This window comes from Mycosarcoma maydis, chromosome 3 (assembly GCF_000328475.2).
Source record: "Mycosarcoma maydis chromosome 3, whole genome shotgun sequence".
Taxonomy (NCBI): Eukaryota; Fungi; Basidiomycota; class Ustilaginomycetes; order Ustilaginales; genus Mycosarcoma; species Mycosarcoma maydis.
The window spans coordinates 763123-790787 of NC_026480.1; the positions used below are offsets into that span (position 1 = coordinate 763123).

The 27665-nt window shown below is 53.8% G+C and overlaps 10 protein-coding genes across 10 annotated transcripts; 6 read left to right on the forward strand and 4 right to left on the reverse strand.

The window, feature by feature from the left end:
* Positions 1-151: 151 nt before the first annotated feature.
* On the forward strand, positions 152-3103 carry UMAG_11357 (uncharacterized protein; the record flags this gene model as incomplete). Its single annotated transcript, XM_011389716.1, has 1 exon — positions 152-3103. One exon carries the CDS (start codon positions 152-154, stop codon positions 3101-3103), a length of 2952 nt encoding a protein of 983 aa, XP_011388018.1.
* A 398-nt stretch (positions 3104-3501) lies between these two features.
* Positions 3502-5724, reverse strand: UMAG_01686 (uncharacterized protein; the record flags this gene model as incomplete). Its single annotated transcript, XM_011389361.1, has 1 exon — positions 3502-5724. One exon carries the CDS (start codon positions 5722-5724, stop codon positions 3502-3504), a length of 2223 nt encoding a protein of 740 aa, XP_011387663.1.
* Positions 5725-6673: 949 nt separating this feature from the next.
* Positions 6674-7852, forward strand: UMAG_01687 (putative GTP-binding protein; the record flags this gene model as incomplete). The annotated part of the gene is made up of 2 exons (XM_011389362.1): positions 6674-6744; positions 6820-7852. 2 exons carry the CDS (start codon positions 6674-6676, stop codon positions 7850-7852), a joined length of 1104 nt encoding a protein of 367 aa, XP_011387664.1.
* A 660-nt stretch (positions 7853-8512) lies between these two features.
* UMAG_01688 (uncharacterized protein) lies at positions 8513-10808 on the forward strand (the record flags this gene model as incomplete). The annotated part of the gene is made up of 3 exons (XM_011389363.1): positions 8513-8692; positions 8911-9231; positions 9315-10808. 3 exons carry the CDS (start codon positions 8513-8515, stop codon positions 10806-10808), a joined length of 1995 nt encoding a protein of 664 aa, XP_011387665.1.
* Positions 10809-11338: 530 nt separating this feature from the next.
* On the forward strand, positions 11339-12346 carry UMAG_01689 (uncharacterized protein; the record flags this gene model as incomplete). Its single annotated transcript, XM_011389364.1, has 1 exon — positions 11339-12346. One exon carries the CDS (start codon positions 11339-11341, stop codon positions 12344-12346), a length of 1008 nt encoding a protein of 335 aa, XP_011387666.1.
* Positions 12347-12835: 489 nt separating this feature from the next.
* Positions 12836-13432, reverse strand: UMAG_01690 (uncharacterized protein; the record flags this gene model as incomplete). The annotated part of the gene is made up of 1 exon (XM_011389365.1): positions 12836-13432. One exon carries the CDS (start codon positions 13430-13432, stop codon positions 12836-12838), a length of 597 nt encoding a protein of 198 aa, XP_011387667.1.
* A 1342-nt stretch (positions 13433-14774) lies between these two features.
* UMAG_01691 (uncharacterized protein) lies at positions 14775-18305 on the forward strand (the record flags this gene model as incomplete). The annotated part of the gene is made up of 1 exon (XM_011389366.1): positions 14775-18305. One exon carries the CDS (start codon positions 14775-14777, stop codon positions 18303-18305), a length of 3531 nt encoding a protein of 1176 aa, XP_011387668.1.
* A 391-nt stretch (positions 18306-18696) lies between these two features.
* Positions 18697-19860, forward strand: UMAG_01692 (uncharacterized protein; the record flags this gene model as incomplete). The annotated part of the gene is made up of 1 exon (XM_011389367.1): positions 18697-19860. One exon carries the CDS (start codon positions 18697-18699, stop codon positions 19858-19860), a length of 1164 nt encoding a protein of 387 aa, XP_011387669.1.
* Positions 19861-20030: 170 nt separating this feature from the next.
* On the reverse strand, positions 20031-22961 carry UMAG_11358 (uncharacterized protein; the record flags this gene model as incomplete). The annotated part of the gene is made up of 1 exon (XM_011389717.1): positions 20031-22961. One exon carries the CDS (start codon positions 22959-22961, stop codon positions 20031-20033), a length of 2931 nt encoding a protein of 976 aa, XP_011388019.1.
* Positions 22962-23227: 266 nt separating this feature from the next.
* UMAG_11359 (uncharacterized protein) lies at positions 23228-25849 on the reverse strand (the record flags this gene model as incomplete). The annotated part of the gene is made up of 1 exon (XM_011389718.1): positions 23228-25849. The coding sequence occupies one exon, from the start codon at positions 25847-25849 to the stop codon at positions 23228-23230; it is 2622 nt and encodes an 873-aa protein (XP_011388020.1).
* Between the last annotated feature and the right edge of the window lie 1816 nt (positions 25850-27665).

A 27665-nucleotide genomic window follows, 5' to 3' on the forward strand; every position in this document is an offset into this window, starting at 1 on the left:
GAACACCGTTGCCCATCCTATCATCATGCTTCACTATCAGACTTTCCATCTCACAGCCGTGCCGAGATTCTGACGTCGTGAACCAACCTCCTCAGCTTCCTATTCACACCAACCAGCCGCCAACACCCTCGCTGCAGGAGTCCAGCGCCCCATGCGCCAGCTCGTTTCTGAGCAGCAGCTCCAACTTGCCGACATTCACCGCTTCACTCCTTCATGCTCACGCGGTCGCCAAAAGAAGCTCAAATGCGATACAAATCTCCCATGCAACCAGTGCATAGTTAAAGGCGTCCACGACGACTGTCGCAAAGACTCCAGAATACCACGAGGCAGAAAGCGTCCAAAGTTAGCACCCCCTAGCTCTACGGACAACGCCAACGACGAGATTGCTTTCCTGCGCAAACGCGTTAAAGAGCTCGAGCAGATAATCGCTCGAAAAGATAAAGCTGCCTCATCCTCTCAGCCTTCCTCTCCTTCTACCAGCCACCGTCCGTTGAGTAAGCACGCCGCATCGTCGTACGGGCTTGGCACTAGTTCGCGCGGATCCCAGACCACCGGCCCTTCCGAGCTAGGCTACAGCCAGTCGCGAGAGCGCTACAGCATCGCCTCTCCTTCATCTGACTCGGACGAAGACGAGGTTGGCGACATGGAAACCTCTCTGTCCACGCTGGAAAAGCTGGCAGCATCAGATCCTCGCGTCAGCGAACCTGGTCACGGCAAAGCAATGTACAAGCAGATTAACAGCGTCACTCCAAGGCAAATCTCACGCAGAACTTGCAGCTCCTACTTTTCCGCACCAGCCGCATTCAACGAGCGCATCGAGATCATCAAGCTTGCCAAGCGTATCTTGCCCGAGAAGCACCTCGTCGATACGCTAATCTACACCTTCAACCTGCGTTGTCACAATTTAGTCGGCCGCATCGTGCACATGCCTTCGTTCCAAAAAGACATTGACTTTTTCACCCGCGCCTCCATCGAAGACCTGCTCACTGCACCACAAGACATGTCGGACCTCGCGCGCTACCTCATGATCCTTCGTCTTGGCATGCGCTTCTATCCTTGGAAGGGCGGAATGTTCATTGACGACACGACGCCAGAATTCACCGCCATCAACGCGCTCAAGAATCGCGGTGACGACATCTCTCTTCAATGGCTCAACTTGGCAAAGAGAGCCCTGGCCCTCGACCGCGACTTTAGCCTCAACTCACTCCCAGCAATTCAGACCGCCATTCTTATGCTCCTAGATGGACGTGAGTCTCCGTCCTACCTGCGCATGCTCCTCCGCATCTCCATTCAGACGGCTTTGGATATGGGCCTTCATCGTCTTGGCAACGCTATGCCTTCCCCCAACAACCCTGACGATGATATCATCCACATCGAGTCGGGTGTCCGCATCTGGTGGTACCTCGTCGTCAAAGATTGGTGCTCGGCTCAACGAGAAGGTGCATACACCATCCATCCGTCACAGATGACCACACGAAAGCCCTTACACACTACCGATGCGCGCCTCTCCGAGGGCCGCACCGATGAGATCTCGCTCGACGACTATTGCGAAACCAGCTACACCCTCTGCCAAATCGAGCTAGCCAACATCATCCGTGAGAGCATCGATCTGCGCAACGAACAGAGCACCCTTGGAGGCGCTTACGACGTCATCTCGCCCAACAACAAAAAGCTGCTTCACGTCAAGCTCGAGACTTTCCTCAGCGACTTGCCTCCCTTCTACCGCCTCGATAGCACCGAGATGCGACCCGGCGTGCTGGCCGTTCAGAGGTGTCTATTGCATCAGCAGACTTTCGACGTACTGCTCAAGTTGAACCGCAAAAGCCTATCTTCGTACAGCGAACGCGCCACCTGTGCTTTGCTTGCCGAGCAGATTGTCTCAACCCAAAAGCTGCTTCGTAGTGTTTGTCCTGTCATTGATGGCTTCTGGGTCAATTTCCTGCATCTTTTCGGTGCGACCTTGACTCTGACCATTTCGCTCCTGCTCGACGACGATTTGACCGAGGAAACAAGAAGCCGGCGCCGCGGCAAAGTGCACACAGCTCTGGCCACTATGCGCGAGACGCCGGGTTCGGATCGTGGTAGCCAGATTATCGAAACCTTACTCCAAGAGGAGCAGAAGCAATGGGCGGCTGGTCCGAAAGACTCATCTCGCCGAAAGCTCAATTTCGCCGCTTTGACCAGGCGCATTGTAGCGCAGACATCCGAGCTAGCAGGCACGCCGGCTCGAACAGAAACCATCACTACTCCCATCGAGGGATCAAGCTCGAGCTGCAATTTGGCGCAAAATTTCGAGCGAAACGGAGGTGTCGGCATCTTGACTTGGGACACCACTCCGGACGAATCTGTGGTTCCAGCTTTCGCCTCTTCATGGGGTGCTGATATCACTGACCCTACCGATCCCACGGGACTGCTCAGCTCATACGTGCCCCAGCCTGTCGAAGATGGGCAGATTGACGACCTCGGTCCGAAGGAGCCGTGTATGTATCACCGGCCTCCTACTCGACCTTATGAGCACAGTCTGCGTCCATGGCAGGAGCCTAGTCAGGCAGCCACTTCTAACCAAGCTTGTGCTACCAATGGCATCGAGAACAACCTTTGGGATTGGGTGTTTTCGCAGGCTGTGATCCATTGCGGACCTGAGCCGCCGGTGGAGGGCCCACCGCGAGCTGCTATCACATCGAAAGCGTCATCTGTTGTACCAACTCCTGCATGGTCCTCTTCGAGCGCGTCGCGTGCCGCACTGCCACCAATTTCGGCTACGAGGATCCACACACCTGCTAGTACTGCCAGCGAGCCATCTAGCGCGTCGACCACGTACTCGTATAGCTACAGTGGTCAGCACTCGCACCAGCGCAGCTCATACAGCTCGAACAGTTCGCACTCTCACAGCTCGCACTCGCACTCTCCGCGCGCTGCTGCTCCTGCTCTTGTACCATCGGTGCTCTCGCCGCTCCCAGCTCGCGATGCACCTTGCTTGCTCCCGGATCGTGCTGGAGTCAAATCCAACACCACTACCTACACCCACACCCACCCTCCTCCTCTACCACCTCCGCCTACTTCACTTCGAGGCTGGTCCGACCACCACGCTTCCAGAAGCTGAACACATGACGCCTTACATAAGATCGTACGCGTGACCTGCACAGTTTTGGCTCCCTTTAATCGATCTACTCGACCTTACACCATGCTTTCGCTTAATCTTTTTCTGTCCTGCATCCATTCGTAAACAACAGGCGACTCGAATCACGCCCATCCCTGATTGTATTCTTCTAGTGTAACACCATTCTCATTGACAGCTAGACGTCATTTGTCATCGTGATGCTCGGTTTGGCGTGTGCCGGTGATGTGGGTACTGTACACGACTCAGCTCAGAGATGGTGAGCAGTTTGCGACGAGCAGACGAGCAGACAAGCGGGAAGAACGAGATACGAAACACACACAAACGAAGACGAATGTTTATAACTGGAATCAAAAGGGACTAAACGAAGGACGTAGATGGGATCAACGAGCACTAGCGCCGCTCTTTGTGATGGCGACGGCGGCAAGGACAGCGACACCCAAGAAACCGATCGCGGCTGGCAAGGCGAGGTCTTTGGGCAATACGCCAAACAGGAGCTCGTCGTCTGCCGATGGCTTGGTGTGCTTCTTGGATTTTCGCCTGACGTCAGCCTGCTCGTCGACAGCATTTTCTCTCTCCTCCTCTTCCGCCACACTCTGCAGTTGCACTTCGGCGTTTTCCTTTGCCTGCTGACGTTTGCGCGCCGCCAAACCCGCCGACATTGTCGAAGCAACCGATCGTGCAGCAGCATCTTCCCACCCTCGTCCACCTTGTAGCAGCAGCACCACGCGATCGCGTCCTTGTTTGCGCGCAACCTTTACGCTATCCTGCACATCACCATCTGCAGTAATCAGCACCACATCGTCTTCATCGTCTGTGTACGCCAACTGGAAGTCATTCGGATCGGGAACTTCACCCACCGCACTAGCTACCGCAGAGGACGATTGAGCATCGCCGTTCATCTCACCGACATCGCACGCGGGCGCACTAGACACCGCAGCCGCCGGCTCAAAGAACGGATCGCCCCCCAACTTGATACACACAATCTCGCGGATCGTCTCGTAGCTATCGTACCGAGCTTGGAATCGGTGGGTCCTACCAGACGGAGTGACGAATTTGAACAGATAAGTACCGTCATCAGCCTCAACAGCGGCGGAAGAGGGCAGACCAATCGCACTGGCTCCATCATCACCGTTGATGTGATGACCCACAGCGCTCGCCGAGTCGTTCGGATGCAGATCCGATGAGATATCGGCAATGCCGCCACCCACTTTGCTGGGCGTGGCAGGTTCAAACTGGCTTTCGGATTGACGCATGCTTCCGGAGACCGCCGACTCGTCGTCACCGGCGATCGAGTTGGTCTGGCCGAAAGAGTTCCAAAATCGGTTCCACATGGGACCTCCGGCAGCACCGTCGCCGCCCGCCTGTTCGTCATTCATGCTGTTGATCTGTTCGAGTGTAGCATAAGTGAGCTTGAGCACATCGACGACGCCAACGAGGCGGCTGTCAACGTCAACAACGGGCAAGTTGAGGTACCGTCCGTCGTGCATCTTTCGAAGCGCTTCCTGGATGGTCAGCGAAGGAGGCGCAGTGTCCGGATGCGGGGTCATGACACGCACCACGGAGCACGTTTTGGGATCCAGACCGGCAGCGATGACTCGCAGTACAACGTCTTTCGACGTAAAAATACCAGCGATCTTGCCAGAGACGGCACCTCCGCCGCCGATCTGGCCGGTGCCGGGACCACTGCCGGTGGACTCCATGACGCAGACGGCGGTAGTGTGATGCTCCTTCATCAGACGCGCAGCTTCGCGCACGGTGGTTCGGACGCCGACGCAGCATGGAAGCGTTCGCGAGTCGAGGATCGTGGTCAGGTCCGGGATGCTCATCTTTTGTCGCAAAGCTTCAATGTACTGCAGCATGGCCTGCTGAGGACCGGCCGAGCCACCCCACTCGCTTTGAACGCCTTCGAGCGCATTGTAGAGCTTCTGCGACGAGCCGTGCGCACGCTCGAGCTTCTCGAGAGCTTCGTAAAACACCTTGGCAATGTCGAGCAGACCGACGACGTCGCCGTCCTCATTGCAGACAGGAAGATGACGGAAGCCGCGTGTGACCATGGTGTTGAGCGCTTCGGTAGCCGAGGTGGTGTCACGCGTGACCATGGGCGATCGGGTCATGATGGCGGATACGGGCGTGTTTCGTGCGTCGAGACCAGCAGAGACAACACGAAAGGCTAGATCCTTGGCGGTAAAAATACCAGCGAGGTGCTCATCTTCATCGACAACGAGCACGCAGTCGGTGCGCTTGGCGGCACACAGCTGACTGGCATCGGCAACGCTGATTGACTGGGGCACGGTGAGCGCGGGCAGAGGACGAAGCGCAGAAACGGTACCGGCGGCAGCAGCAGGCGGACGAGCGGTGCGCTTGGTTCGGCGAGACGACATGGGGGTGGAAGGCTTGCCCGATTTGCGCTGGAGCTCGCCTTCGATCTTTTTGCGAATCGCCTCGTCTCGCTTGGACTGACGTTTGCGCGTATCGGTGGCATCGCGGAAGCTGCTGGTGGAGCTCATGTTGGACACCGAGGTGGAACGTGGTAAATTGGTTGAGTTTTGCAAGGGGCTTAGAGATGAATCCTCTTGACGTACGGGAATAGGGATTCGCGACATCCACAGCGAGATGGAGGTGGAGATCAATGGTTGGGCGGAGAAATAGCGAGCCAGCCGACACGAAGTGTGCGAGAGAGGGAGGGAGAGAGAGAGAGAGAGAGAGAGAGACCACACGGCGCCTGAAAGTACTGTACTGTACTGTACTGTACTCGAGACTGTAAACGATTAAGCGATGTTACTGTTTGTGTTTGTGTTGTGACCAGGTGCGCATACAAGCCCAGTTACAACAACAAAAAATTGGAAATAGAAACAGGCGTGAGGGCGTTCACGGTTGTGTGTTGTGTGCTTTGACAGACTCAACTCGCAGATGTGAGATTCGTGAATAACAAGGATACGTTGGATGAACAACACTCACTGCCAAAGTGCCTTTGTCCGGTTTTCAACACGCTAGTTGCACTTGCCTTTTTGTGTCTCTTGTCTCTCGCCCCGATGAGCTTTGTTGCTCAGCTGTCGACCCTTTGCACACCGCGACTGCGCTCACTCCGTTCTTCTGGCTCAGTCTCTCGCGTTATGAGTACGCCGCCGATTCGCCTGCTTCTGGTTTGAATCGTGAATGGATAGGTCACATTCATGACTCTGTTGCAGCCATTGCTGTAGCGACACACTATCCAGCTCATCAATACAAGCTCCCAAGGTACTCTAGCACACCGTTTGACCAGGCTGGATCTCCGCTTCTTCCCTATTCGTGATTTGGTCGGTCGTGGAGGTCACGTGCGTGAAGTGAAACCTACCAGGACATCCGATACGGTCTAACAAATACGATTTAAAATTTTGCACATTCGTGATTCACGATTACAGCCACGAGCCACTCACGACTCACGACTTTGTCGAAGCACCTGCATCATGTCGATTTTGTACCTCCTTCTTGCCTCCATCGACCCACCACTTGCTGACACTGCATTGCTCTAGCATCTGTCAGCGGCGTACACTCCGCACTCCATATTCCAATATGGGCGTCGTCGAAAAGATCAAGGAGCTCGAAGATGAGGTAGCTAGGACACAGAAGAACAAAGCCACAGAGTAAGTCTCGCATCACCGCCTCACAGCTCACTCTTGGTTCAGCCCCGCTGACACGTTGCCTTGCGACGCAAACAGATATCACCTGGGCCAGCTCAGAGCAAAGATCGCAAAGCTTCGCCATGAGCTGCTCGAGCCGCAAAAGAAATCGGGCAAGCCAGGCGAGGGCTTCGATGTCATGAAGTCTGGCGATGCGCGCGTCGCCCTCATCGGATTCCCATCGGTCGGAAAATCGAGCTTCCTCTCCAAAGTTACAGACACCAAGTCTGAAGCAGCCGCTTACGAGTTTACCACGCTCACATGCCAGCCCGGCGTGCTCGAGTACGAAGGCGCCAAAATTCAGATCCTCGATTTGCCAGGTATCATCGAGGGCGCTTCCGAGGGCAAGGGTCGAGGTCGACAGGTCGTCGCCGTAGCTAAAACAGCCGACATGATCATCATTATGCTCGACGCTACGAAGCCCGACACACATCGTGCACTTCTCGAAAAGGAACTCGAGGCAGTCGGCATTCGTCTCAATAAGAGCAAGCCCGACGTTGTCCTGCGCAAGAAGAACACAGGTGGCATCGTCATCACCAAAGCCATGGGGCTTACATTGACCAAGATCGACGAAAAAATGATACGTTCCATCCTGCAAGGCTACAAGATGCATAACGTCGATGTCATGCTCAGGGAAGACATTACCGTCGACGAGTTTATCGACGTCGTTCTCGGCAACCGCAACTACGTTCCATGCCTCTACGTCTACAACAAGATCGACTCGATCAGCATGGAACAGATGGACAAACTGGCACGACAGCCCAACTCAGTCGTCATCTCGGTCGAAAAAGATCTCAATCTCGACTACCTCAAGGACACCATGTGGGACAAGCTCGGCATCAACCGTATCTACACCAAGAAGCGTGGTGAACGTCCCGACCTCTCGGATCCATTGGTGGTGCGCAAGGGAGCGACCATCGAGCACGTGTGTCACCAAGTACACAGAGCGCTCGCCGACAAGTTTAAGTATGCTCTCGTATACGGTAAGAGCAGCAAGTTTCCTACTTCGCAAAAAGTGGGTCTCAATCATGTCGTCGCAGCTGACGATGTGGTCAGCATTTTTACCAAATGAGCCGCCTTCTTCCTTCCAATCTGATCATCTTCAATGTATACTAGCTTTTCATCCATATATCCTCTCCGACATCCTGGATGCTGTCCTATCGTAGCAGGGCCGACACGACATTTCAGCTCGCTGCAAGCTGCAAGCTGCACGCTACTTCGATTATAAATTGTGAATGTGGAGCTGAACATTCAGTAACCTTGAGGAAAAGAAAGCTCAAAAATTACTCCAGGAAAATGACGGCATGAAAAAGGAAGCATCAATCACGAATTAAACAAAAAAAAAAACTCGGCCTGTGCAAAGGAGAGGGAAGACCCCCAAGCTCTACAATTTGTTTGCTCTACATCCACACCTGTAAACCTTCGTCTGCTACCACCACAACCACCACCGTCACCTTTCTCTATCTACTTTTCCGACCTCAACTGAGCCAACATCGCTCGACGCGTATCTGCCTCGCAAATCTCAGCGCTTTCATCTTCGCACGACCGGTCCCGAACGCTCAACGTTGCAGCCCAACCAAACCTTTGTGCCCTTTCATCCGCATCGCAAGGGACTCAGCATTGAGACTCTCAGTTGTCTCACCAACTGCACATTGCTCTGTGGCAAGCTCTTATTTGACAGCCTGCACTCCGCATCACACTTGCGCTGCATAGCTCGACTTGAACCTGCACAATGCCAAGAGGTGGAGCAAGAGGTGGCCACGCAATCGCCGGCGCTGCGCTGCGCAGCGCTGGACTGGTCGGAGATGGAGACGTGGGTATGCGGGATGCTGCTGGTCCAAGCAGGAGCAGAGCAGGAGGACCCGGTGGCAGGAAAGCGCAGCGAAATGGTGGAGCCTATTCACCCAATTCAGTAAGTCAGCCAACATCCAATCACCTCACGATGCCAGCGACTCGAACTCAATGGCATCCTCGGTCGCATTGCTATAATCGAAACAACACAATATCTTGTTTCCGGAGCCTTTTCTTGCGACCCCCCTAGCACTAGTCCCAAAAACACCAGACTGATCATATGTCATCGTTGTACTCTAATCATGGCGCCGCTGCTCTCCTTCTCTTCTCTTATTGCAGAATGGGGCTGGTAGCTCCCTTCAGGGCCGCATAGCGCGTCAGCGTGCCAATCCGCTCGGCAATCGCCCTCCATCAAAGGGCAAGAAAGGTGCCATCAACGTCAACGATGGTCTTCGTGCTGGCAACGCCGCCGACACCGCTTCTGTCCTTAAAAGCATCTCTTCACAACGATCTCGAGCTCAAGGAGGTGGCCGCATACCTGGCGGAGGTGGCATCATCTTTGCCGGGACTGACATGCCTAAAACACAAAACGTAGTCTCACTCATCAAACGCTTCCTCCAATCACGGTGGAATCCTCAAGCAAAGTTCTTGAATCTCGAAGTACGTTCACCATGAATCCCCTTTGGTTATGCACAAAGCTCGACACTCGACTGACCTAAGTCATGTTTGCATCTCATTCTTAGAACATGTCTGCTGATCCCATCCTTCAAGCCGAAGGCATCAAACCTCCAGGTGTTGCTGGAGCACCCAAGGAGCTAGGTAATGTCATCTGGAAGCTCTGCTCAGAAATCTATCCCGACGTAGTCACAATCTCGCTGGCAAACAACGGGTTCCGCAGTTTGGGTCCTGTTAGTTCATTGCCAGCTTATTTCCCGAATCTTCAAAATCTCTCGCTCGAAGGCAACGAGCTCAAATGGACAAAAGATCTCGACACGTTTGCTTCGAGAAAAAGCAAGCTCACCAACCTTAAGGAGCTTCTCCTCACAGGCAACCCAGTGCATACCAGTGCGATTGCCGCCGGAAACGAGGAGGGATACCGACGCGAAGTGCTGTCCAAGTTCCGCCAACTCACACTTCTGGATCAGAAGCCAGTCACACCCACTGAGTCGGGCTTTGTCAATTTGCAGTCGTCAACCAAATCCAAGAAGGTCGACGCCGATGCAGCACAAGTGCCTCTGCGCAACTTTCCTGTTCCCAACAAGCCTGGTTTCGTCGATGCCGAAGCCGGTGCAATCATGCCAAACTTTCTCTCCAAGTTTTTCACGCTATACGACTCGGACCGAAACCAGCTCAGCGAGGCGTACGCGCCTTTGGCCCAATTCTCGTATTGCCTCAACGTTGTTCCGCCTCCCAGGGCTCGTGCCGCCGGATTTCTACACACCATGCCCCACCAGAAGGAGCTCAACTTTGATCGCTACCAGGACAAGGGCAACCGCAATCTGATGCGCGTACACACTCCAAAGGGCCGTCACTTGTCGCTCCACCACGGCGTCGGCTCGATCCTTGCCATTCTCAGAAAGCTGCCCAAGACGTCACATCCTCTCAACGATGCTTCAAAGTTTGTCGTAGATGCGTGGGTACTTGCGAACAACGTGATCGGCGCAAGGCTCAAGGGCGAGGGGCGTCCCGAGGCTCTGCTCTACATCAATGTGCACGGCGAGTACGCCGAAGCGCCAAGCCAAGGTATTCGTTCCTTTGACCGAACTTTTGCCGTAGCGCCCGTGCCGCCCGACAGTACGGCTGCTGCAGCTGGCTGGCCTTGCGTCATCCTATCAGATCAACTTGTGGTTCGTCACTACTCGAGCCCTTGCGCTTGGTCTCCCGACAGCCTGCCTACGGGTGAGGTGACGGCCGAACAGACGCAAGCTATGCAAGCAGCGCAGCAGGGCGCACAAGCCGCTGCTATGTCTCAGCCTGTCGCTGCTCCGGTTCCAGCTGCCGTGGTTGCCGGAGGGGCTGCCCTTCCGCCCCACTTGCAGAACCAAGCTCCTGCAGCAGGCATTAACGAGCAGCAGCACGCCATGTCTCTTCAATTGGCCGCCCAGACCGGCCTCATCTATCCATTTGCCGTACAATGCCTACAGGAGAATGGCTGGGACTACAATCTCGCATTGGCCAACTTTCAAACTTTGAAGGCGAGCAATGCGATCCCGCCACAGGCGTTTGCTCAACCATGATCGTATATCAATATATTCTTTGCATACCGCTGCGTCCAACCTTGTATCTTGCAGAATTCTGTACCTTACGAGCTCTCATTTCAATGGCTAGAAAAGACCGTTGATTGCTGTCTTACCCCACTGCAATTTTTTTCGAGGCCACTATGTGGGCGTTGGCTACCTACTGTTGTTCAGGTGGTTTCGTTTCAGGCTGTGGATCGGTGTGAATTGCGCGAATCGATTTGTGGCAAGGCGGAGTTTCGGTCCGGAGTGATGTTCATGAAGCAAGATTAGGTGACAACCTCCGGTTGCGGATGGTTCGTTATTGGCTAGGAGGTAAAGATGAAGTTTCGCGTGGTTGCAAGTGGTGGATGAAATGGTGGGCTGGGAGGCGAGGGAGGAGGGGATACCGAGTGCGTTGAGCAGTTGGATGAAAGCCAACGGATGGGGAGCATTTCAATCACGATCTTTGTGACCTCCATCTTTTCGTCCTTGATCGATTCTTGGTTTCCGCTTCAGAGGCTGAACTCGCATGGAACATGGTGGTCAGCATGGCTGCGGGTAAACGCCGCGTTGCCAGCTTGGTGCTGTTGATGATTATTTGGTGGAGCATCGTCTCTGCAGCGGAATCGCAGTGTGAAGAGCGAAATGACTATTCACGTAAGCGACCGTCTCATAAACCGTTTACCTCTCACCAGAACAAGCAAGATCGCTCTTGCTCTTCTCCTCTACCTTCTGAATCCTGCTCGACAAGCGCAATCACGCCATCTGATTCAGCCGTGCGCGACACCTCGCTCTCCAGACGTGGCTTACCCGGCATGCCAGGCGACATCGAATGGATGGGCTTCTACGGCTCCCTCCTCGCTGTCCCCACGATGCTCTCCATCCTCGGAATCATCACCAACTACAACCTCGGTAAATCCTACTACAACTCGGAGCTCAATGCGCAGTACTACAAGCAGTCGCGCGAGATGTTGCGCGCTCACACCGCCAAGTTGATCCAGGATCAAGAGAAAAAGTTCGCAAATGCCGGAGTGAGCTGGAATGGCATGGTGTATGGGAAAGATGGACAGGTGAATCCGGGTGCGAAACTGCCAGAGTGGAATGGAAGGGTGTTGGGTGGTACAGTAGCGAACCCGAAGTCGCAGCCTGTGCCGGGTTCCGGTGGCGCTGTTCAGGGAGCTGCCGCTGGAGTTGGAGGAGGGACCACAGCAGGAGTGGCAGCAGGAGCAGGGGCAGCGAGTGCAGGCACTGGGCCTGCTCAAGTGGGAGGGGCAACAGCAGGAGGGGCAGGCGCAGAAGCACAAACGGGAACCGGAGCAATAGCAACGGGGACGGGAACAGGAGGAGCTGGAGATGCCGGAGGATCTGCACCTGTTAGCTCCGGAGCCGAACAAGGTGACGCGGAAGCAGGAGACGAAGCTCGGGGAAGCGAAGAACGAGGAGACGATGGCACAGAAGATCGCCGAGGAGGTCAGTCCGAGGGAGACGACGACTCGGACTCAGACGGTAACGACGAAGGCGATGCTGGCGATGCTGGCGACGCTGGCGACGCCTGAGTCTATTCTATTTCAACAATCATTTTTGTTCTGCATGCTGTCTTTCGCTTTGTTGTTGGTTGCGGTATCGTCTCAATTAGCTACTCGAGTCTCATTCTTACCTTTTTGAACGCTTCGAAACTGTGTTTTGATACTGATCGCACGCGGGAAAGGCTCAACATGCACGTGACTAGCAATGGTAGCAATGTGAGTGAGATTGAGGGATGCGATGCAAGAATGAGTGAGAGAACATGGATAAACACAGATCAAGACAAAGAACCAAGTTGCAATGAGGTAAGAGATAAGGAGATGATAGGGGGACTAATGGGAGCTAGCGCGACCGTACTTGCAGCAGCAAAAGGCTTCGATGCCTTCATCTTCATCTCCGAGAGGAGCTTCCCTGTCAGGACTAGTCATTTTTGGCCTCGGTATGAAGAGGTAAAACTTCCTAGCGACTTCGAGAGAACGGACCAGGACCTTAGCCGTCATCACCTTTGGTGTCCCGCTTAATCAGGCGTCCGGCTTGGGCTCCTTGTCGTGCTGAACGGGCAGTGGCGACTGGGGAGCTGGGGCGTTGCCGTCTTGAATGGGCTGCGGCGGGATGGGTTTAGTTGTGAGCTGCATCACCTGGTTCCAGTCAACATCTTTGTCGTTGATAGTGAAGAGCACCTTGTTCTGATCGGTGACGGTCAGGTTCAGGTTGATCTTGGTCTCACCAAAGTGAACGCCGACGATGCTGCTGAGCGCCTGCTTAGTCCAAGTGAATCCGCCTCCAACGCCACTGTTGGGATCGCCGCCGTCAAAGCCAGCGTGAAGTTGGCCCTTGTCCCAGTTGAGACCGCAACCCAAACCGACCTTCTCGGCCGACATGTCAGGGAAGAAGCCCTCGACCGAAGAGCCGAGTCCTCCCTTGAGTTGCGAGAGAGGCTTGTCCTCGGTCTGCTTCCACTTGACATCGTGAGGCTCGATGGCACCCTTGCCAACGTCCTCCGAGTCGTCATACTTGTAGGGTTCGTCAGCTCCAGAGGCATCAGGTTGGGGCACTGCAATGGCAGTGCACGAGATCGCAAAGGCCACAAAGGGGAGGAGGATGCTGACAAACTTCATGATTTGGGCGAGGTCGGGGAACTTGAGAAAGGGATGACCGATGCAGGCGATGGGCACGACACGGCTCAGATTCATCACTATATATATATTCGAGTCACAGCTTTGTAGTGTAGTTCAGGTCTTGTCTGTGGCGCTGCTTGGCGTCGCATCTCTGTGGGCCTGCCGTTTCATGAACGAGTGATGGGGACTCTTTCGTGGAGTAAAAAGGGCTGTCGCATGCAATGCACAGCTCGTCGAGATGAAATGAGGATGCGTTTCTGTTGGCACCACCTGTTGAGTGAGTTTGCTGATTTCGACGAGCCCCCCTGTCATTGTTTGGGAACAACGACGCACCTCAACGCGTGATGGTGTGGTCTCGAGCACGATTCGTGAATGTGCTATCCTGTCCCACTCACAAGCTCACTGCCGCACGCCTCGGAATCAACACACGCCTTGATGATACTGTGTATACGAGCTTATAGAGCATGCTTGTGAAGCGCCGACCCACAGTCACAGAGTGGGTGTGAAGCACGAAGCCGGGAGCACCGAGCACGAGCGTGGAGCGTGCACACAGAAGCACGGACAACGTCGTGCGTGGACGTGGGAGCGTGGAGCGAAGTCGCTACTTGCTAGAGCGACAAAAAAACAGTTGCCACCGCGTGTTCTTTCAAGCTGAGTCGTGAGTCGTCGTGGGTGGGTCGTGGGTCTCGTGTTTGAGTGAGTTGGCGTGTGGACGCGCTGTTCGTGTTGCGTCGAGAAAGGCACGAGGGCAGAGGAGAGACTCAAGACTCGTGACTAACATCGGTGAATTGGCCACGAGAAAATCGGCTGAGCCCTGAATAAATTCCGAGAACAACAAACACGAAAGTCACGAATTGAGAGTCGGGAGTCGTGAGTGTCACAAACGTGAAACACGAAGCACAGACACACGGAAGAAAAGGTGGAGGCTTCACACTTTGCGTCACTACAGTCACAGACGTGAGAGTCACGTAAACAAGCAAGCAATATTCACGATTCACGATTCAATAAACTCATCCAAAGCTGTTCGCTTCTTCTCGTATCTGAACATCGTCGTTTCATGCCTACAGTTGGGGCATGCTTCGTCAAGCTCGAACTCCATCTCGACCAACTGGCAGCTCGCATCCCACAATGTTGATCTCAAACACTTGACTCTCTCTTCTCCATCGGGTTATGCGGAAACGTGCACAGGCTAACGTCAGAATATCTGTCGCAGCCGGATGTATCGTGTTGGTTGAACCAGCCTCGCCTCCATTCGACGGCTAGTAGCTCTCTTCCGCCAGTCTCAACAGATGTACGGGTACAATCTAAGTAGAGCTGTAACCCAACCTGTCAGCTCATCAACATGACCCCAAGCACTTCTACTGCAAACTGTTCTAACTCAGAGCAGCATCAGCTGACTCCTCAGAACAGCGGTGGTGTGAGTGCCAATGCTTCAGGAGCGCAGCCAGGTCGCAATATACCGGCGTACCTTGAATCACTCTCTCCATCGCAATATGCTGCTGCTACCCACCCGCCAACAACATGTCTTCAGATCTTGGCAGGACCTGGCTCAGGCAAGACGCGTGTCCTAACATCCCGAGTCGCATGGCTCATCCTCGACCCTGCAAACAAGCTCAGACCCGAAGACATCCTCGTGGTTACCTTTACCAACAAAGCCGCCAACGAAATGAAGATGCGCCTCGTCAAGCTCATCGGCAAGGAGCGAGTCGATAACCTCGTCATCGGCACCTTTCATTCGGTCTGCGCCAGATACCTCCGCAAATACGGCCGACTTATCTCGCTTTCCAACAACTTTAGCATAATCGATTCGGAAGATGCAAAGCGCATGCTCAAGTCCATCCTTAAAGAGCTCAAGGCGGAGCTCGAAAAAGAAAATCTCGAACTCAAACCGGAGCAGGCCATGTCTGAAATCTCCAAAGCAAAGGCGAAGGAGATCGACCCTGTGAGATACAGGCAGCTCGCAGAGCAAGAAGCCGCCAAGTCAGCGTCTCGGAAAGCACCTATCGGCAAGCAATTCACAGGGTCTGCATCGTTCAAGCAAGTCATGGCCACCATCTACATCATGTATCAAAAGCAGCTCGTCGACGCCAACGCCTTGGACTTCGACGATCTACTCGTGTACGGAGTCCAGCTGTTTCGACGTCAGAATCAGGTGGTCCGCAACATTCGACATGTGCTCGTCGATGAGTTCCAGGACACCAACATCACACAGTACGAGCTCATGCGCCTAGTAGCAACTGCATCGCAAGCTGTCAGCATCGTTGGTGATCCAGATCAGAGCATCTATGGCTGGCGCAGTGCCGAGATTGGCAACCTCGACAAGATGACGAGAGAGTTCAAGGGTACACAGCAGGCGCGTCTCGAAGAGAACTACCGAAGCACCGGTGCAATCCTCGAACTGGCGCTCAGAGTGGTTCAGCAGGACACCTCGCGTGTCGACAAGGACCTCTACACGTCACATCCCCGCGGACTGCCCGTCGTCCTCAAGTCGCACGCGTCGGCGCAGCTCGAGGCCGCATACATTGCATCCGAGATCAAGCGTCTTGTCGCCCATTACGGAGGCGTGCTTGATTACAATGATTTCGTGATTCTGCTGCGCTTCAATTACCTCTCGCGCGCCATCGAGGCTGAGTTGCAATCTAGGGGCATCGACTCCAAGATGATGGGAGGTCACAAGTTCTTTGATCGAATGGAAGTCAAAGATCTGCTCGCCTATTTGGCACTTGCCGATAATCCAGGCTTTACACCAGCATTCATTCGCGTGGTCAACGTGCCAAAACGAGGTATTGGCGACAAGGGCGTCACAGATCTTCTGACCATGGCGAAAGCAGAGAGCTGTAGTCCCATGGAGCTTGTCGAAAGGGTTGTACGAGGCGGTAAGAACCCAGGCATCAAACCAGCCATGAAAAGGGGCCTCGAGCATTTAGTCGAGGCTGTGCTAGCGGTACGACAGGCAGCTAGAAATGGCACGCCTGTAGCTCAACTGCTCCAGCTGCTCATCGAGAAGATCGATTACGAGTCGTATCTCCAGGCGCAGCTGGACTACGAAGCACGCTGGGGCAACGTACAAGAACTGATCTCGTTCTCCATCATTGTGGCCCAGAATACAGCGTATGCCGATACGCCATCCCTTTCCATCGATCAGATTATTTCTCATACGCTGTCAAATCAGCAAGACACCGATACCGGCAGAGATGCGCAAGATGACAGTAAGCTGGCAGATTCACTTCAAGAGGTCGACATCAAGCCGATAAGCCGTGAAAAGTCACCAATGCCTTCGTCAATTCATCCTTACTTTCAAAAACACGGAGCTGGAAAACGAAAACCCAAGCCGTCGACGAAGGGGGACTTGATCGACCTGTGCGTCTCCAGCGATGAAGATAATGAAGCAGCCAGTACAGAAGAAGAGCCTGCTCCAGTAAAGAGGCAGCGCGTGGCAAAGAAAGAGTCTGCTGTGAACGACAAGGCAATTCACAATAAGGATGATATCAGCGCTAAATCTTTCCTCGTATCACAGCTCGATGAGATTAACGAACAGGTTGACCGAAATACGCAAGAGAACCCGGCTGACCATGACAAAGAAAGCGACGACGAGGAGGAGGAGGCAGGACCAAAGACGCCACTCCGCACATTCCTGGAAGCATCAATCCTGGCGACCGACATGGGCACAGAATCCGAGGAAAAGGATGGAAAGAAGAAACCGAAAGTAACCATTTCGACCTGCCATGCAGCTAAAGGCCTTGAATGGCCCGTAGTCTTCATTCCGGCCATCGAAGAAGGCTGTTTCCCATCCTTCCGTTGCGAGAAGCCCGACGAGATTGCCGAAGAACGACGCTTGCTCTACGTTGCCATGACGCGAGCTGAGAGTATGCTTTACCTCACGCATGCCTCTTACCGAATGCAAGGAGGCGAGGGCAAGGACAAGGTCCTTAGCACATTTGTTACTTCGGTCGCCGCAAAGCAGGATGGAGGTTGCTGTCATGCGAAAAAGGCGATTCCATTTTGCACGACTCGCCCAAAAGTCGATGCAGAGGCTGTCAGGACCATGGTCAAAGTGACTGGAAGAGACTTGCCAACAGACGCCAAGATCAAAGAAGCCATTGCGCAGTGGGAAAAGACATCTGCGAAGGATGTGCAGCAGGTGGATCAGATGAACATTGGTCGCAGCATGGGTTTTGACACCTATTCAAGCTACGGTAGTGCTACGGGCGGCTGGAACTCGCAGATTGGGTCTGGACTGTACAGCAATCATGGACTCCTCTCTAGCTCTTCTGGATGGAGTCGAAATCCACAGATCGATGACAATACTCGGAAACAGCTAGAGCTCGCTACGCCGACGCTGGGTAGCTTCTCTTCTCCAGTCGATATCGATGCATCTCCTTCACCGGCCTACTCTGGCTTCCAACGCGCATCGTCTCTGTGCGGCGCAAGCCGCGGTAACGGGCTCCAAACTTCTTCTAACAACCATTCGAATTTCTCTTCGCATTACGGATCGTTTGGCTCGGGAACGAGACGCAAGCAACCGCTCATACCACCTTCACGCCGACCAGCAGCCACGCCGTCCGCTCCACCCTCATTTACGGACGATGTACGCCTTCGAGCCCGTCCCGAAGATTCAGTTGCTTTGGCTCGCGCAGATGGTACGGCCCCACGTCCACGTGCAGACCTCACTAGCTTCCAACAGGCTCATTCGCAGGGTATTAGTAGTATGCTGAACATGCTGCCGCCGTCGTCGGATGGAGGTTCAGGAGGAGGCAGTTCAAACCACTCGCCGATTTGTATCGATGATGATGCAAGCGACGGCTCGAATTGGTCTGGCAAAGCACGTGCAAGCAGAGGGAAGAAGAGGCTAGGTATAAGGCGTCGTGTGTGAGTTAATTGCTCTCAACGTGTACGCTGTTGTGACACTCAAGTCTGAATGACTCTGCTCGGTAATGCAGTGATGTGCGTGTCACCAATGAAGAAGAGCAGAGAGGCGAGTTTGCGGAGATAAGGCACGCCAGAGCTTGGGGAACGCTTGAACATGTCGGAGTGGGCGACGCGTCTGTGCACGGTTGAATTGGAAGAATGCCGGCAAAATTCGCCGAACAGCAGGCTGAGGGTTCCGGACAGCCGATCCGGTGTTGCACGTTGACACATGCTTCCCTATTGGCCATCATCTTCACGATTGTGACTGGAACGTGACTCCTTGCGCGATCATCTGTTTCCACTAGGCGAGGTTTTCAATTCATCGCTCGATACGCAACGGGCCCTGGGACACAAAGATGACGATACCCTTCGAACCTGCCGCTTGCTTGGCAACTGGCAAAGTTGCGATACCCATTCGACCTCTACACGTCGTCAGTGCTCTAATCCGCTCTTCCTCGCTCAGCACACGTACCGGTCACAACGTTTTCCTCAAACTCGACTGCGATCAGCCCTCGGGCTCATTCAAAATCCGCGGTATCGGTGCTATCTGTCAAATGGCTATCGCACAACATGGTGCGGAGAACACGCACCTGGTCTCGTCGTCCGGTGGTAATGCCGGGTTGGCCGTTGCGCATGCGGCAAAGAGCGCCGGTGTGGGCTGTACAATCTTTGTGCCCTTGAGCACCGAGGCGGATGTTGTGGAGAAGCTGAGGCTGCAGGGAGCCGAGGTGGTCGTCGGCGGTGATGCATGGGATCAAGCCGATGCAGCAGCGAGGGTAGAGGTGGAGTCGAGGAAGGCAAGTGTTTATGTGCATCCGTTTGAAGGAGACCAGTTGATTGCTGGACACAGCGGAATGGTAGACGAGATGTTTGATCAGCTGCAAAATGTAGATGTTTTGATCAGCTCAGTGGGTGGTGGTGGCTTGTTGAGAGGTATAATGCACGGTGTGAAACGACGAGGAAAGGAGAGCGAGACAACTTTGGTTGCCGTACAGAACTTCGGCGTCGACTCTTTCAATCGCTCTCTCGACCGGTATCTCTCTCAGAAAGATCAAGAGCTGCCAAACGACGTAGTGACGCTGTCTGCGATCGAAAGCAAATGCACCAGTATGGGCACCACAAAGTGCTCACTAACAACGCTTCACGACGCGATCAACTTCACACGCACCAATGGAGAGATCACAACGCTGACCGTGACCGATCGTCTTTCCGAATCTGCCTGTTGGCAGTTCGCCCGACACGAATGCGCCGACGGAAAGACGAGAAAGGTCGAGCTCAGCTGCGCCTCGGCACTGGCACCGGTATACCACCCGTGGATCCTCGACAGACTAATCGAGGCAAGTGGCAGGTTGAAGCACAAGGTGGAGCAAGGCACCAAGTTGAACGTGCTGGTAGAGGTGTGTGGTGGAAGTAAAGTGAATGACGTATTGCTGGACGAGTATGAGAGGCAAGCAGGGCTCATGGAACACGGCGATACGGTGCGAGTGAATGGTGTTGACTTTCCATCAAAGTCTGGTTGAAAGCAACAAATCTCACACTCTTCCAGTGTCACTCACTTCTCATCACAACTTTCCATCCTCACATCATTCACGATTGTCGCGGCGGGATGTGAAATGAACAGGCGCTGATTGCGAGAACGATCGACTTGAGATTCAAAGACAAGGAAAAAATGGCTTCCGACGGTTTGGTATCAACGACCGAGCTCTTGCAAAATCTCACTCTGTCTCTGTCTGGAAACTTTTGCAAAGCCCTGCAACTGCATGTTGAAATGTGCTGCTCCGGCTGTCAATGCACGCAACTTGGACGAGTACCTCACCAAATTAGCCAGCGGTACCACGGCGTGGATCTCGGCGCTTCCCTCTCCGATCCCGAGCGCAGCAGCACCTTTGCCAGCAGCGCCCGAACTTGCGGCCGAAGACTGCAGCTCGAACCTATTTGTGGCTGCGTTCGGAATAAACACTTGATCCTCCACTACATGGTTGTCCTCAGAAGCGGTGGTCTGGTGAACCACGTCCTGCACCAACCCATTCTGTTCGGCGGTGATGTCGTTGATCACTTTGCCCAGGTGCACAGCGGGGAGGGTGATGCGCGTTGTCATCATGGGCTCCATCAGTGTCGTCAGCGGTGTAGGTGTAGATGTTGGAAGACCAGTTTCCAGGTTGACCTGTGCTTCGGAGCGCAGCACTTTTCGTACGAGGTGCGAAAGGAGGTAAGAAATCGCTGCCGACGACGACAGCTCTCCAAACATTTCGATGTTGGACACGCGCACCATGAGGCCCATCAACGGGTTCGATGTGAGTGGACCGCGAGATAGCGCTGCTACCATGCCCGCCTTGAACATGGTTTCGACCGTGGTCAGGTCGACTCCTGAAGGCAAAGCCGAGCTGGTAGAGGTGGTGCTGGTCTCTTTGACGGAAGAGGAACCCGGCTTAGTTCGTGTTTGTCGAGGGGTGTCGGCGAGATATGCCTGAATGTCGCCTTCGTCCTCGGCCGAAGCTTTTTTAGCCGCTCCCAAATCCCTGGCAACATCGGAACTGAAAGAAACATCAACAACGTTACCACCATACACCGCTGCATCTGCGCCGCTCGCCAAATGCATCTCGTCTTCTCCCAGTGCTTTGACCTTGATTTTTGCACCGATTCTGATCTTCTTACCTGCCAACTCCCTGTCCACCACTTCTTCTGCTTCCAGCCAACCCAAGCGTTCATCCAGCGTTTCCCTGTACGACACGCGAACAGCCCCCATTCGAGCATTCACACCAAATTCGTTGACAAGTCGATCCTTAGCGATCTCCAAATGCAGTTCTCCCATCCCGCTAAGCACCGTTTGACCCGTGGTTCCCTCTCCGGACTCGCCGAGGCGAAGGGAAGGGTCAGTTCGAATGAGCAAGTTGAGCGCTTCAGATACCGAGTCGACGTCTGACTTGGATGCGGGTTCCAAAGACATGCTGAAGACCGGTGGTGGGATGTGAACACGCTTGAGGCGCAGAGATTTGAGCTCGTCTGGACTGAGTGTTGCTTTTCCACCGGCGTTGGGTTTAAACGACGACGTATTGGAGGTGGTTGAGATGTCGACGAGCGTATCTCCCGTACGTGTATCTCGCAGACCGAGTATCACGCCGATTTGGCCTGCACGCAAGGTGCTGGTTTCGACATACTGATCGGCAAACGGAAAGAGCACGCGTGAGAGTCGTTCCCTCGCTCCAGTGGTGGTGTTGAACAGAACCGAGGAGCGTTGGAGCGTGCCAGAGTAGACACGAACAAACGTTGTCGGTCCGCGTCGTTTGTCATGTACCACTTTAAAGGCGAGTGCTGTGGTGCGTTTGTCTGCTAGGGAGATCGATACACCTTTACCAATCGATGCTGTCGAGTCTACCTCGACACTTTCCGATCTGTTTTGCGCAGCTTTCGAAGGCGTCGATGCGGCAGCAGCACAAACGCTACCCACCACATCGGGTTTATCCATCGGACTGGGCAAAAAGTCAGAGATGGCATCAAGCAGTGGCTGAACTCCGATATTTTTCGCAGCGGATCCGCACAGCACTGGTAGAATCGTCCCCGCCAACGTCTGCCTTCGGATTGCCTTCTTCAGCGACGCTGCTGGCATCTTGCCATGCGGTTCCTCGTTCGACCCCACCGGCAGACCGAACAGCTCCTCCAACAAGTGGTCATCCAGTGAAGCCAAACACTCTACCAACGCATGCCTCGCTTGTTTGGCTTCTTCAAACATGTCCTCCGCTTCGTGCAGAGGCTTGCGCGTCACCACTTCGCCCGCTTTGCCGCTGAACGTTACCGTTTGCATCTCGACCAGATCCACGAGTCCTGCGATCCCTGGTTCGTCTTTACCGCTGACTGGAATGGGCAGCTGTAGCAGCAGCGGTCTCGAATGCATCCCGGAGCGTATCACACTGCGCAACGATTGTGAGACCGAACTTCCCATCCTGTCCAGTTTGTTGATGAACAGTATGGATGCTTTCACATTGTACCTTGCTGCCTGAGACCAAACGTTCTCGGTTTGGGATTCGACTCCTTCGACACCATCCAGCACAACGACTGCACCGTCTACGACACGAAGTGCGCGTTCGACTTCGATGCCGAAATCGATGTGTCCGGGAGTGTCGACGAGGGTGATTCCTACCTGTTCAGTGGAGGATGCTGATTTCTGTGCAGGAGGCCACCATACAGGTCCAACAGCTGCCGATTGGATTGTGATGCCTCGTTGTCTTTCTTGCTCTAGGAAGTCGGTTACTGTGCTACCAGAGTCGACGTCGCCTGGTAAGGCGTTGCTGCTGCTGCAAGTGGTGCCAGCGAGCGCATTGGTGAGATGTAAAAGCCGTTCTGTGAGCGTGGTTTTGCCAGCGTCGATGTGTGCGATGATCGAGATGTTACGAAGTGCTGAGATGCCATGTCTTTCGGCATGCGGACTGGTGGGCTCGATCACCTGCCATCGCTGCGAGGTAGTGAACGTACGCAAATCCTTGACGACACAAGCTGAAAGTGGCTGTCGAGGCAATCGCGAAGCCACCATCAAGGATGGGCAGGCTACATGTAGCGTGGTTCTAGTCCGAGCTGACACCGATAGCCTCGATAGCCTTGTCGTGCATCGGCGTATTGGACTCATCGCTCGTGCCCCGTGCTGTACCAGTAGTTGGCAGTGGTCCAAATGCGAAACGCTTTTGATGCTGTGCACCACTTTCTTCTAACTCACCAAAAATTCCACTCCGACTTCCGTGATTTTGCCCACATACGCCCCAAACCTCATACCATCACGCATCGTGCCTGCTTCACAGAAACGATGATCTGCTTCAGGTTTTCCATTAGTATTGCAGGCCAGGACAACCAATAGGCTGGTGAAATATCAAAGAGAAAACGTCACTCAACGTGTGTCTACTGCTGCGGTTCGTCGCCCTGGCGCCACTGCACGGGCGATGCAGGCACGCCTGCACCTCTCGAAGGGTTCTCTACTAGGACGTAGCGACGCCCAAGCCGCTTGGCTGTACTCAAAGGAGAAGGTGCAGAGACTACTTCCGCAAAGTGCGAGCCAGTCGCTGCTGGGGTATCTGCAAATGTCGTCGCAGTGGTGTCGTTCTGGCCTGCTGCAGAAGGTCTGGTGTCCGACAAGTCGTGGTGCTGTTGGGCTATTGCAGGTCGTTCCACTGCAGGTACATCAGATCTTTCCCCTACTTTGAGAACTCGCTGAGAATTACTAGCTTCAACTTCCTCATTCGCTTCTTCTCGAAGTTCATCTCCCGATGCCATCGCAGCACCCTCCAAGTGTACATTCTCATCCGACGTCGACTGTTTTCGTCTCGTCATTTCGATGCTGCCGCCTGCACCACTGAGACGAGCCTCTTCATCATCAGGCGACCGCTGGTGCTTCGAATATTCGTCACGGAACTGCGATGCTGACTTTTCCGCTCCCACGTCTCCCTCGTCTTGATCATCTTGATCGTCTTGGTCGTCCGACTCTTCGTCGAGCGACTTCTTATGGTACAGCGTACCGGCGATCTTCGTATCGAGCGCAATCTCGACTCCGCGTCCGGTGACACGCTCCGGTTCGTGGCCCAACGAGGCAAGTACGCCATCCGCATCGGCTGTTGGCGCATCCAGGATCTTCAACTCCAATGGGCTGAACCATCGCGGAACCAGATAGTACCTTACGGGAATGAGCAGCGTGATGAGGACGGGGAAGCCGATTCCAGCAATCGTGGCAGAGATTGCGATCGTCATGGCAGCAAAGAGCCATTGAATGCTGACGAAAAGCGCGATCTTGCTTCGACGGATGGTGTTGAGCGGTTCGTTGGGCGGAGCGAGTTGTCGATCTCTGAAGATAGCCAAGGTGCGTAGAGTGATACTGTTGCGTTCAATGGATGCCCATCCGACAAGCACAAAGATCCCTGCGAAGACGGCGCGTGGCATGGTTCCAAGGACAACGAGCAAGGGGCGTGTCATTGTTCCTAGAGTGAGCAGACCGATGATCAGATGCGAAAGCCGATTTTCAACCACGCGCACGTTGACAATGTGTTGCTGTTTGACAGTGCGCATTTTGCTTGCGCGGCGGGACAGGGTTTCGCGAGCGATGCGTTTGTCTGCGTTTGGTTTTTCGACCTGCTTATATACCGACAGTGTTTCCGTGTGAACAGGCGCCTGGGGAACTAGACCGTTGGGAGCCGGAAGACCGAGGAAGCCAGAAACGAGCGTGGTGATGCCCAGCAAGAAGAAGTCCCAGTGAAAGCCCGCTGGTTTGCGAACCGGGTAACTTCTCGCCTGGGCCATAACACTGCTGACGTTATGATCAAAGTAGAACAGCAGCATGATCAAGAAGCCGAGCGGTGCACCAACAAAGACGTACTTGAGCTCAATGTTCCAAAAGTCGATAAACCAAGGCCTGTCCAATGTGGGGAAAAACGCTTTGGTGATGGGAACTCGTTCGACCGGAACACGCTGCAACGAGTTCTTGGGAAAGTGGCTGAAGCCGGTCCAGAAGATGCAGCCAGCAGCAAAGGCGTACCCAGCAACAAAGTTTCGAACCTTAAAGGGTAGATAAGTCGTATTGCCCACCTTGGCGACCAAGTATACGGACACAGTGAAGAGGATAGCGATCGTGACGGAGAGCCAGCCGGTTGCGTTGTCGAGCGGAAGCGGCTCGAACTCTTCGATGAGCAGCTCGATTCCCTTTTGGATGTAGATGACACCCACGTAGAAGCCGAACGTTTCCGAAGTCATGTCGGTGATGAAGCGGGTAAAGTCGCAGACGTTAAAGATGGCGACAATGAAGTGGAAGCCAGCTGCCCAGATCAACGACCAGGCCTGTATCCTAAGGTAACTGAGTTGATCAAAGCCATAATAGCCGACGAAAATGTTGTACTGGGTGTAGTTGACGAGGTTGATTAGACCGGTGACGCCGACAAATGTCAAAGGCTGAACAGAGAAGATGGAAAAGACAATAGCAGCGAGCGCTGAAGCCAAAATGACCTCATTAACACCGTATGATCCGCCGGTGCGGTAGTTCATATCAAGGACGTAGGCAATGGCAGGCATGAGGTTGATGAAGTACATGCGGATGATACTGTTCACCACGAACCACCAGTTTTTGGGCTCAAAGCCCTCAATCCAATCGCTGGCGAGATACGGTTTGCGGCGTCGAAGGTCGTACCACATGCCGCGGAAGGGCATCAGCTCATACGCCCAGGACCTTTGCGACCATGGCTTGTCGCCGTTGAAAAGCGGATACGTGACTGGAGCGCGACGCTCCTTCATGGTGTCGGATGGTGCATGGTCGCTTCTACTGCGAGATGCGTTCCTGACGTTATTGTCCTCTTCTGTGTTAGATGCCCTTGCACCTGGGTTTCGATTGGTAAGTGCATTGTTCGATACGGTCTGTGAGGAGGATCCCAAAGTGATGGTGCCGACATCTTGGGAATTGCGTGTTGTACTGGTAGTGCTGCCTTCTTGCCGCTGTTGTACAGAGCTCAGTGGTGGGGCCGAGCCTGCGTCGAGTGAGTTCATGCTTGCTGCGACCTAGAGAGGATGCTGATTCTAGAAGTATTGGGCTGCTAAAGTTCTAGAAGAGTCTTGAATGGACGTTTAGAGCGATTATCTCTCAGCAACTCGATCGAGCGATTTTCATGATGCTAGCAAATAGTTCGCAGGGGATGTCGAGAGTGATGGTGTTGGAAGGAGGGCAGAGAAGAGAAGCAGCAGACTCTGTTCAAGTAGGACACTATTTTACAGCGCCTTGTGTCCATCGAGCAACAGCTTCCGTTATGTGGGCGACGGATCATGTATCGGCGATGCTGGTCCTCCAATTGTTCGAGCAAGTCGCGGCCCAATCCGATACCGATGCCACTAGGATCCGAGCACGGCAGAAGGCCTGTGGGTTGGTGGATGTCGAGGATGTATATGCCTTTCTTGTAAGTTAACGACTGGTTTCGGTGGTTAGTCGAGGTAGGGATCGGGATCGCAAGCGCTTTCAGTTTACTTGGCTCGCTTGCGCCTGCGTCGGTTGGCACAAACAATCACGAACAACAATCACGAATCACGAATCACGAATCATAGAAATCAAGAATCGTGAATCACAATCGTGAATCACAATCGTGAATCACGAATAATTGTCGTATGTCCTTTTTCCAAATGCCAACGTCAGTCGTGAATCGTGAATCGTGAATGATAACGTACTGTATTTCAACATTCACGATTGTTTGCCACACATGCGTGTGATGACATCAATTCGTGATTGGCAGTTACAAGATGCCTTGACTGACACGTGAGCGTGTTCTTGTCGACCTGAAGTTATGCGTAGCATACTCAGCGACCCGGCCACCACGCTTTCGACGCGATATACCAGCGACTCACGTCCTTCAAACAGGATCTAAACCAGCCAAAGTTTGCTATAGCGGCGAGTACGTAGTACCCGAGAGCACGCTTTCCTGTACTCCTGTACGTGGTGCACCGCTGTCGCCCAGCCCATAACCTTCCCACTCCATCACTCCCATCTAACACACCATGACCAACTCACTTCAGACAATAATGTCAGGCAGCACGGCCTGTCGGCCGAGACATCGTTCGGAACCTCTTGCCTTACTCATGCATCATGAATGAGCAGGGGCGGATTTGACCGTACATCACATTGCCCCCCTATTTGACCTACCTACCTTCCGTTGTATCTTCGATTCTTGACTCGCGCATAAGCCTCTTTAGGCTTGGGTCGGTGTATGAATTTAAGTAAAAAGCTAAAAAAAATAAAAATAAGAATAAAAATAAAATAAAAATAAACCCCCCCAAATGAATTTGAAATCCCGAGCTTAAGTTAACCCACAAGACTGGTGTCTCGTGGCTGCCATTCGTGGCTTCCATGATGTGTTTGATTTTGATTTGCCAAAGATGGAAGAGCATGCATGTACTCGACGATCGCAACCCGAACCCTTAGGGCCAGTCATGAGTGTCTTTTGCCCTGTGGATTTGCTGACGCCTGGTCAATTTACAGCGCCGGTCAACTCACGACAGTGTGTACTGTACTACACTACTGTACGAGCTAACTTAAGTGCCCTTGCGTCACAATGTGACTTATGCCGATTCCTGCGGCGATCCCGTCGCCGTTACCGATTCCGATCCCGATCCCGATTCCGAACGCGCAGTCATCTTCGCATGCTGCTGTACAGTACAGTCACAAACAAAAGGAGAGCATTTTACTTTCAAGCATACTGTGGAGAGAAGACGAAAGTACACCAACATAATCAGAGGCGGGTGTACTGAATACAAGATATCGTGTATCAACGAGGTGTCTGTCACGATCGGTTTCTATTAGCTGTTGCGACGAGGGACG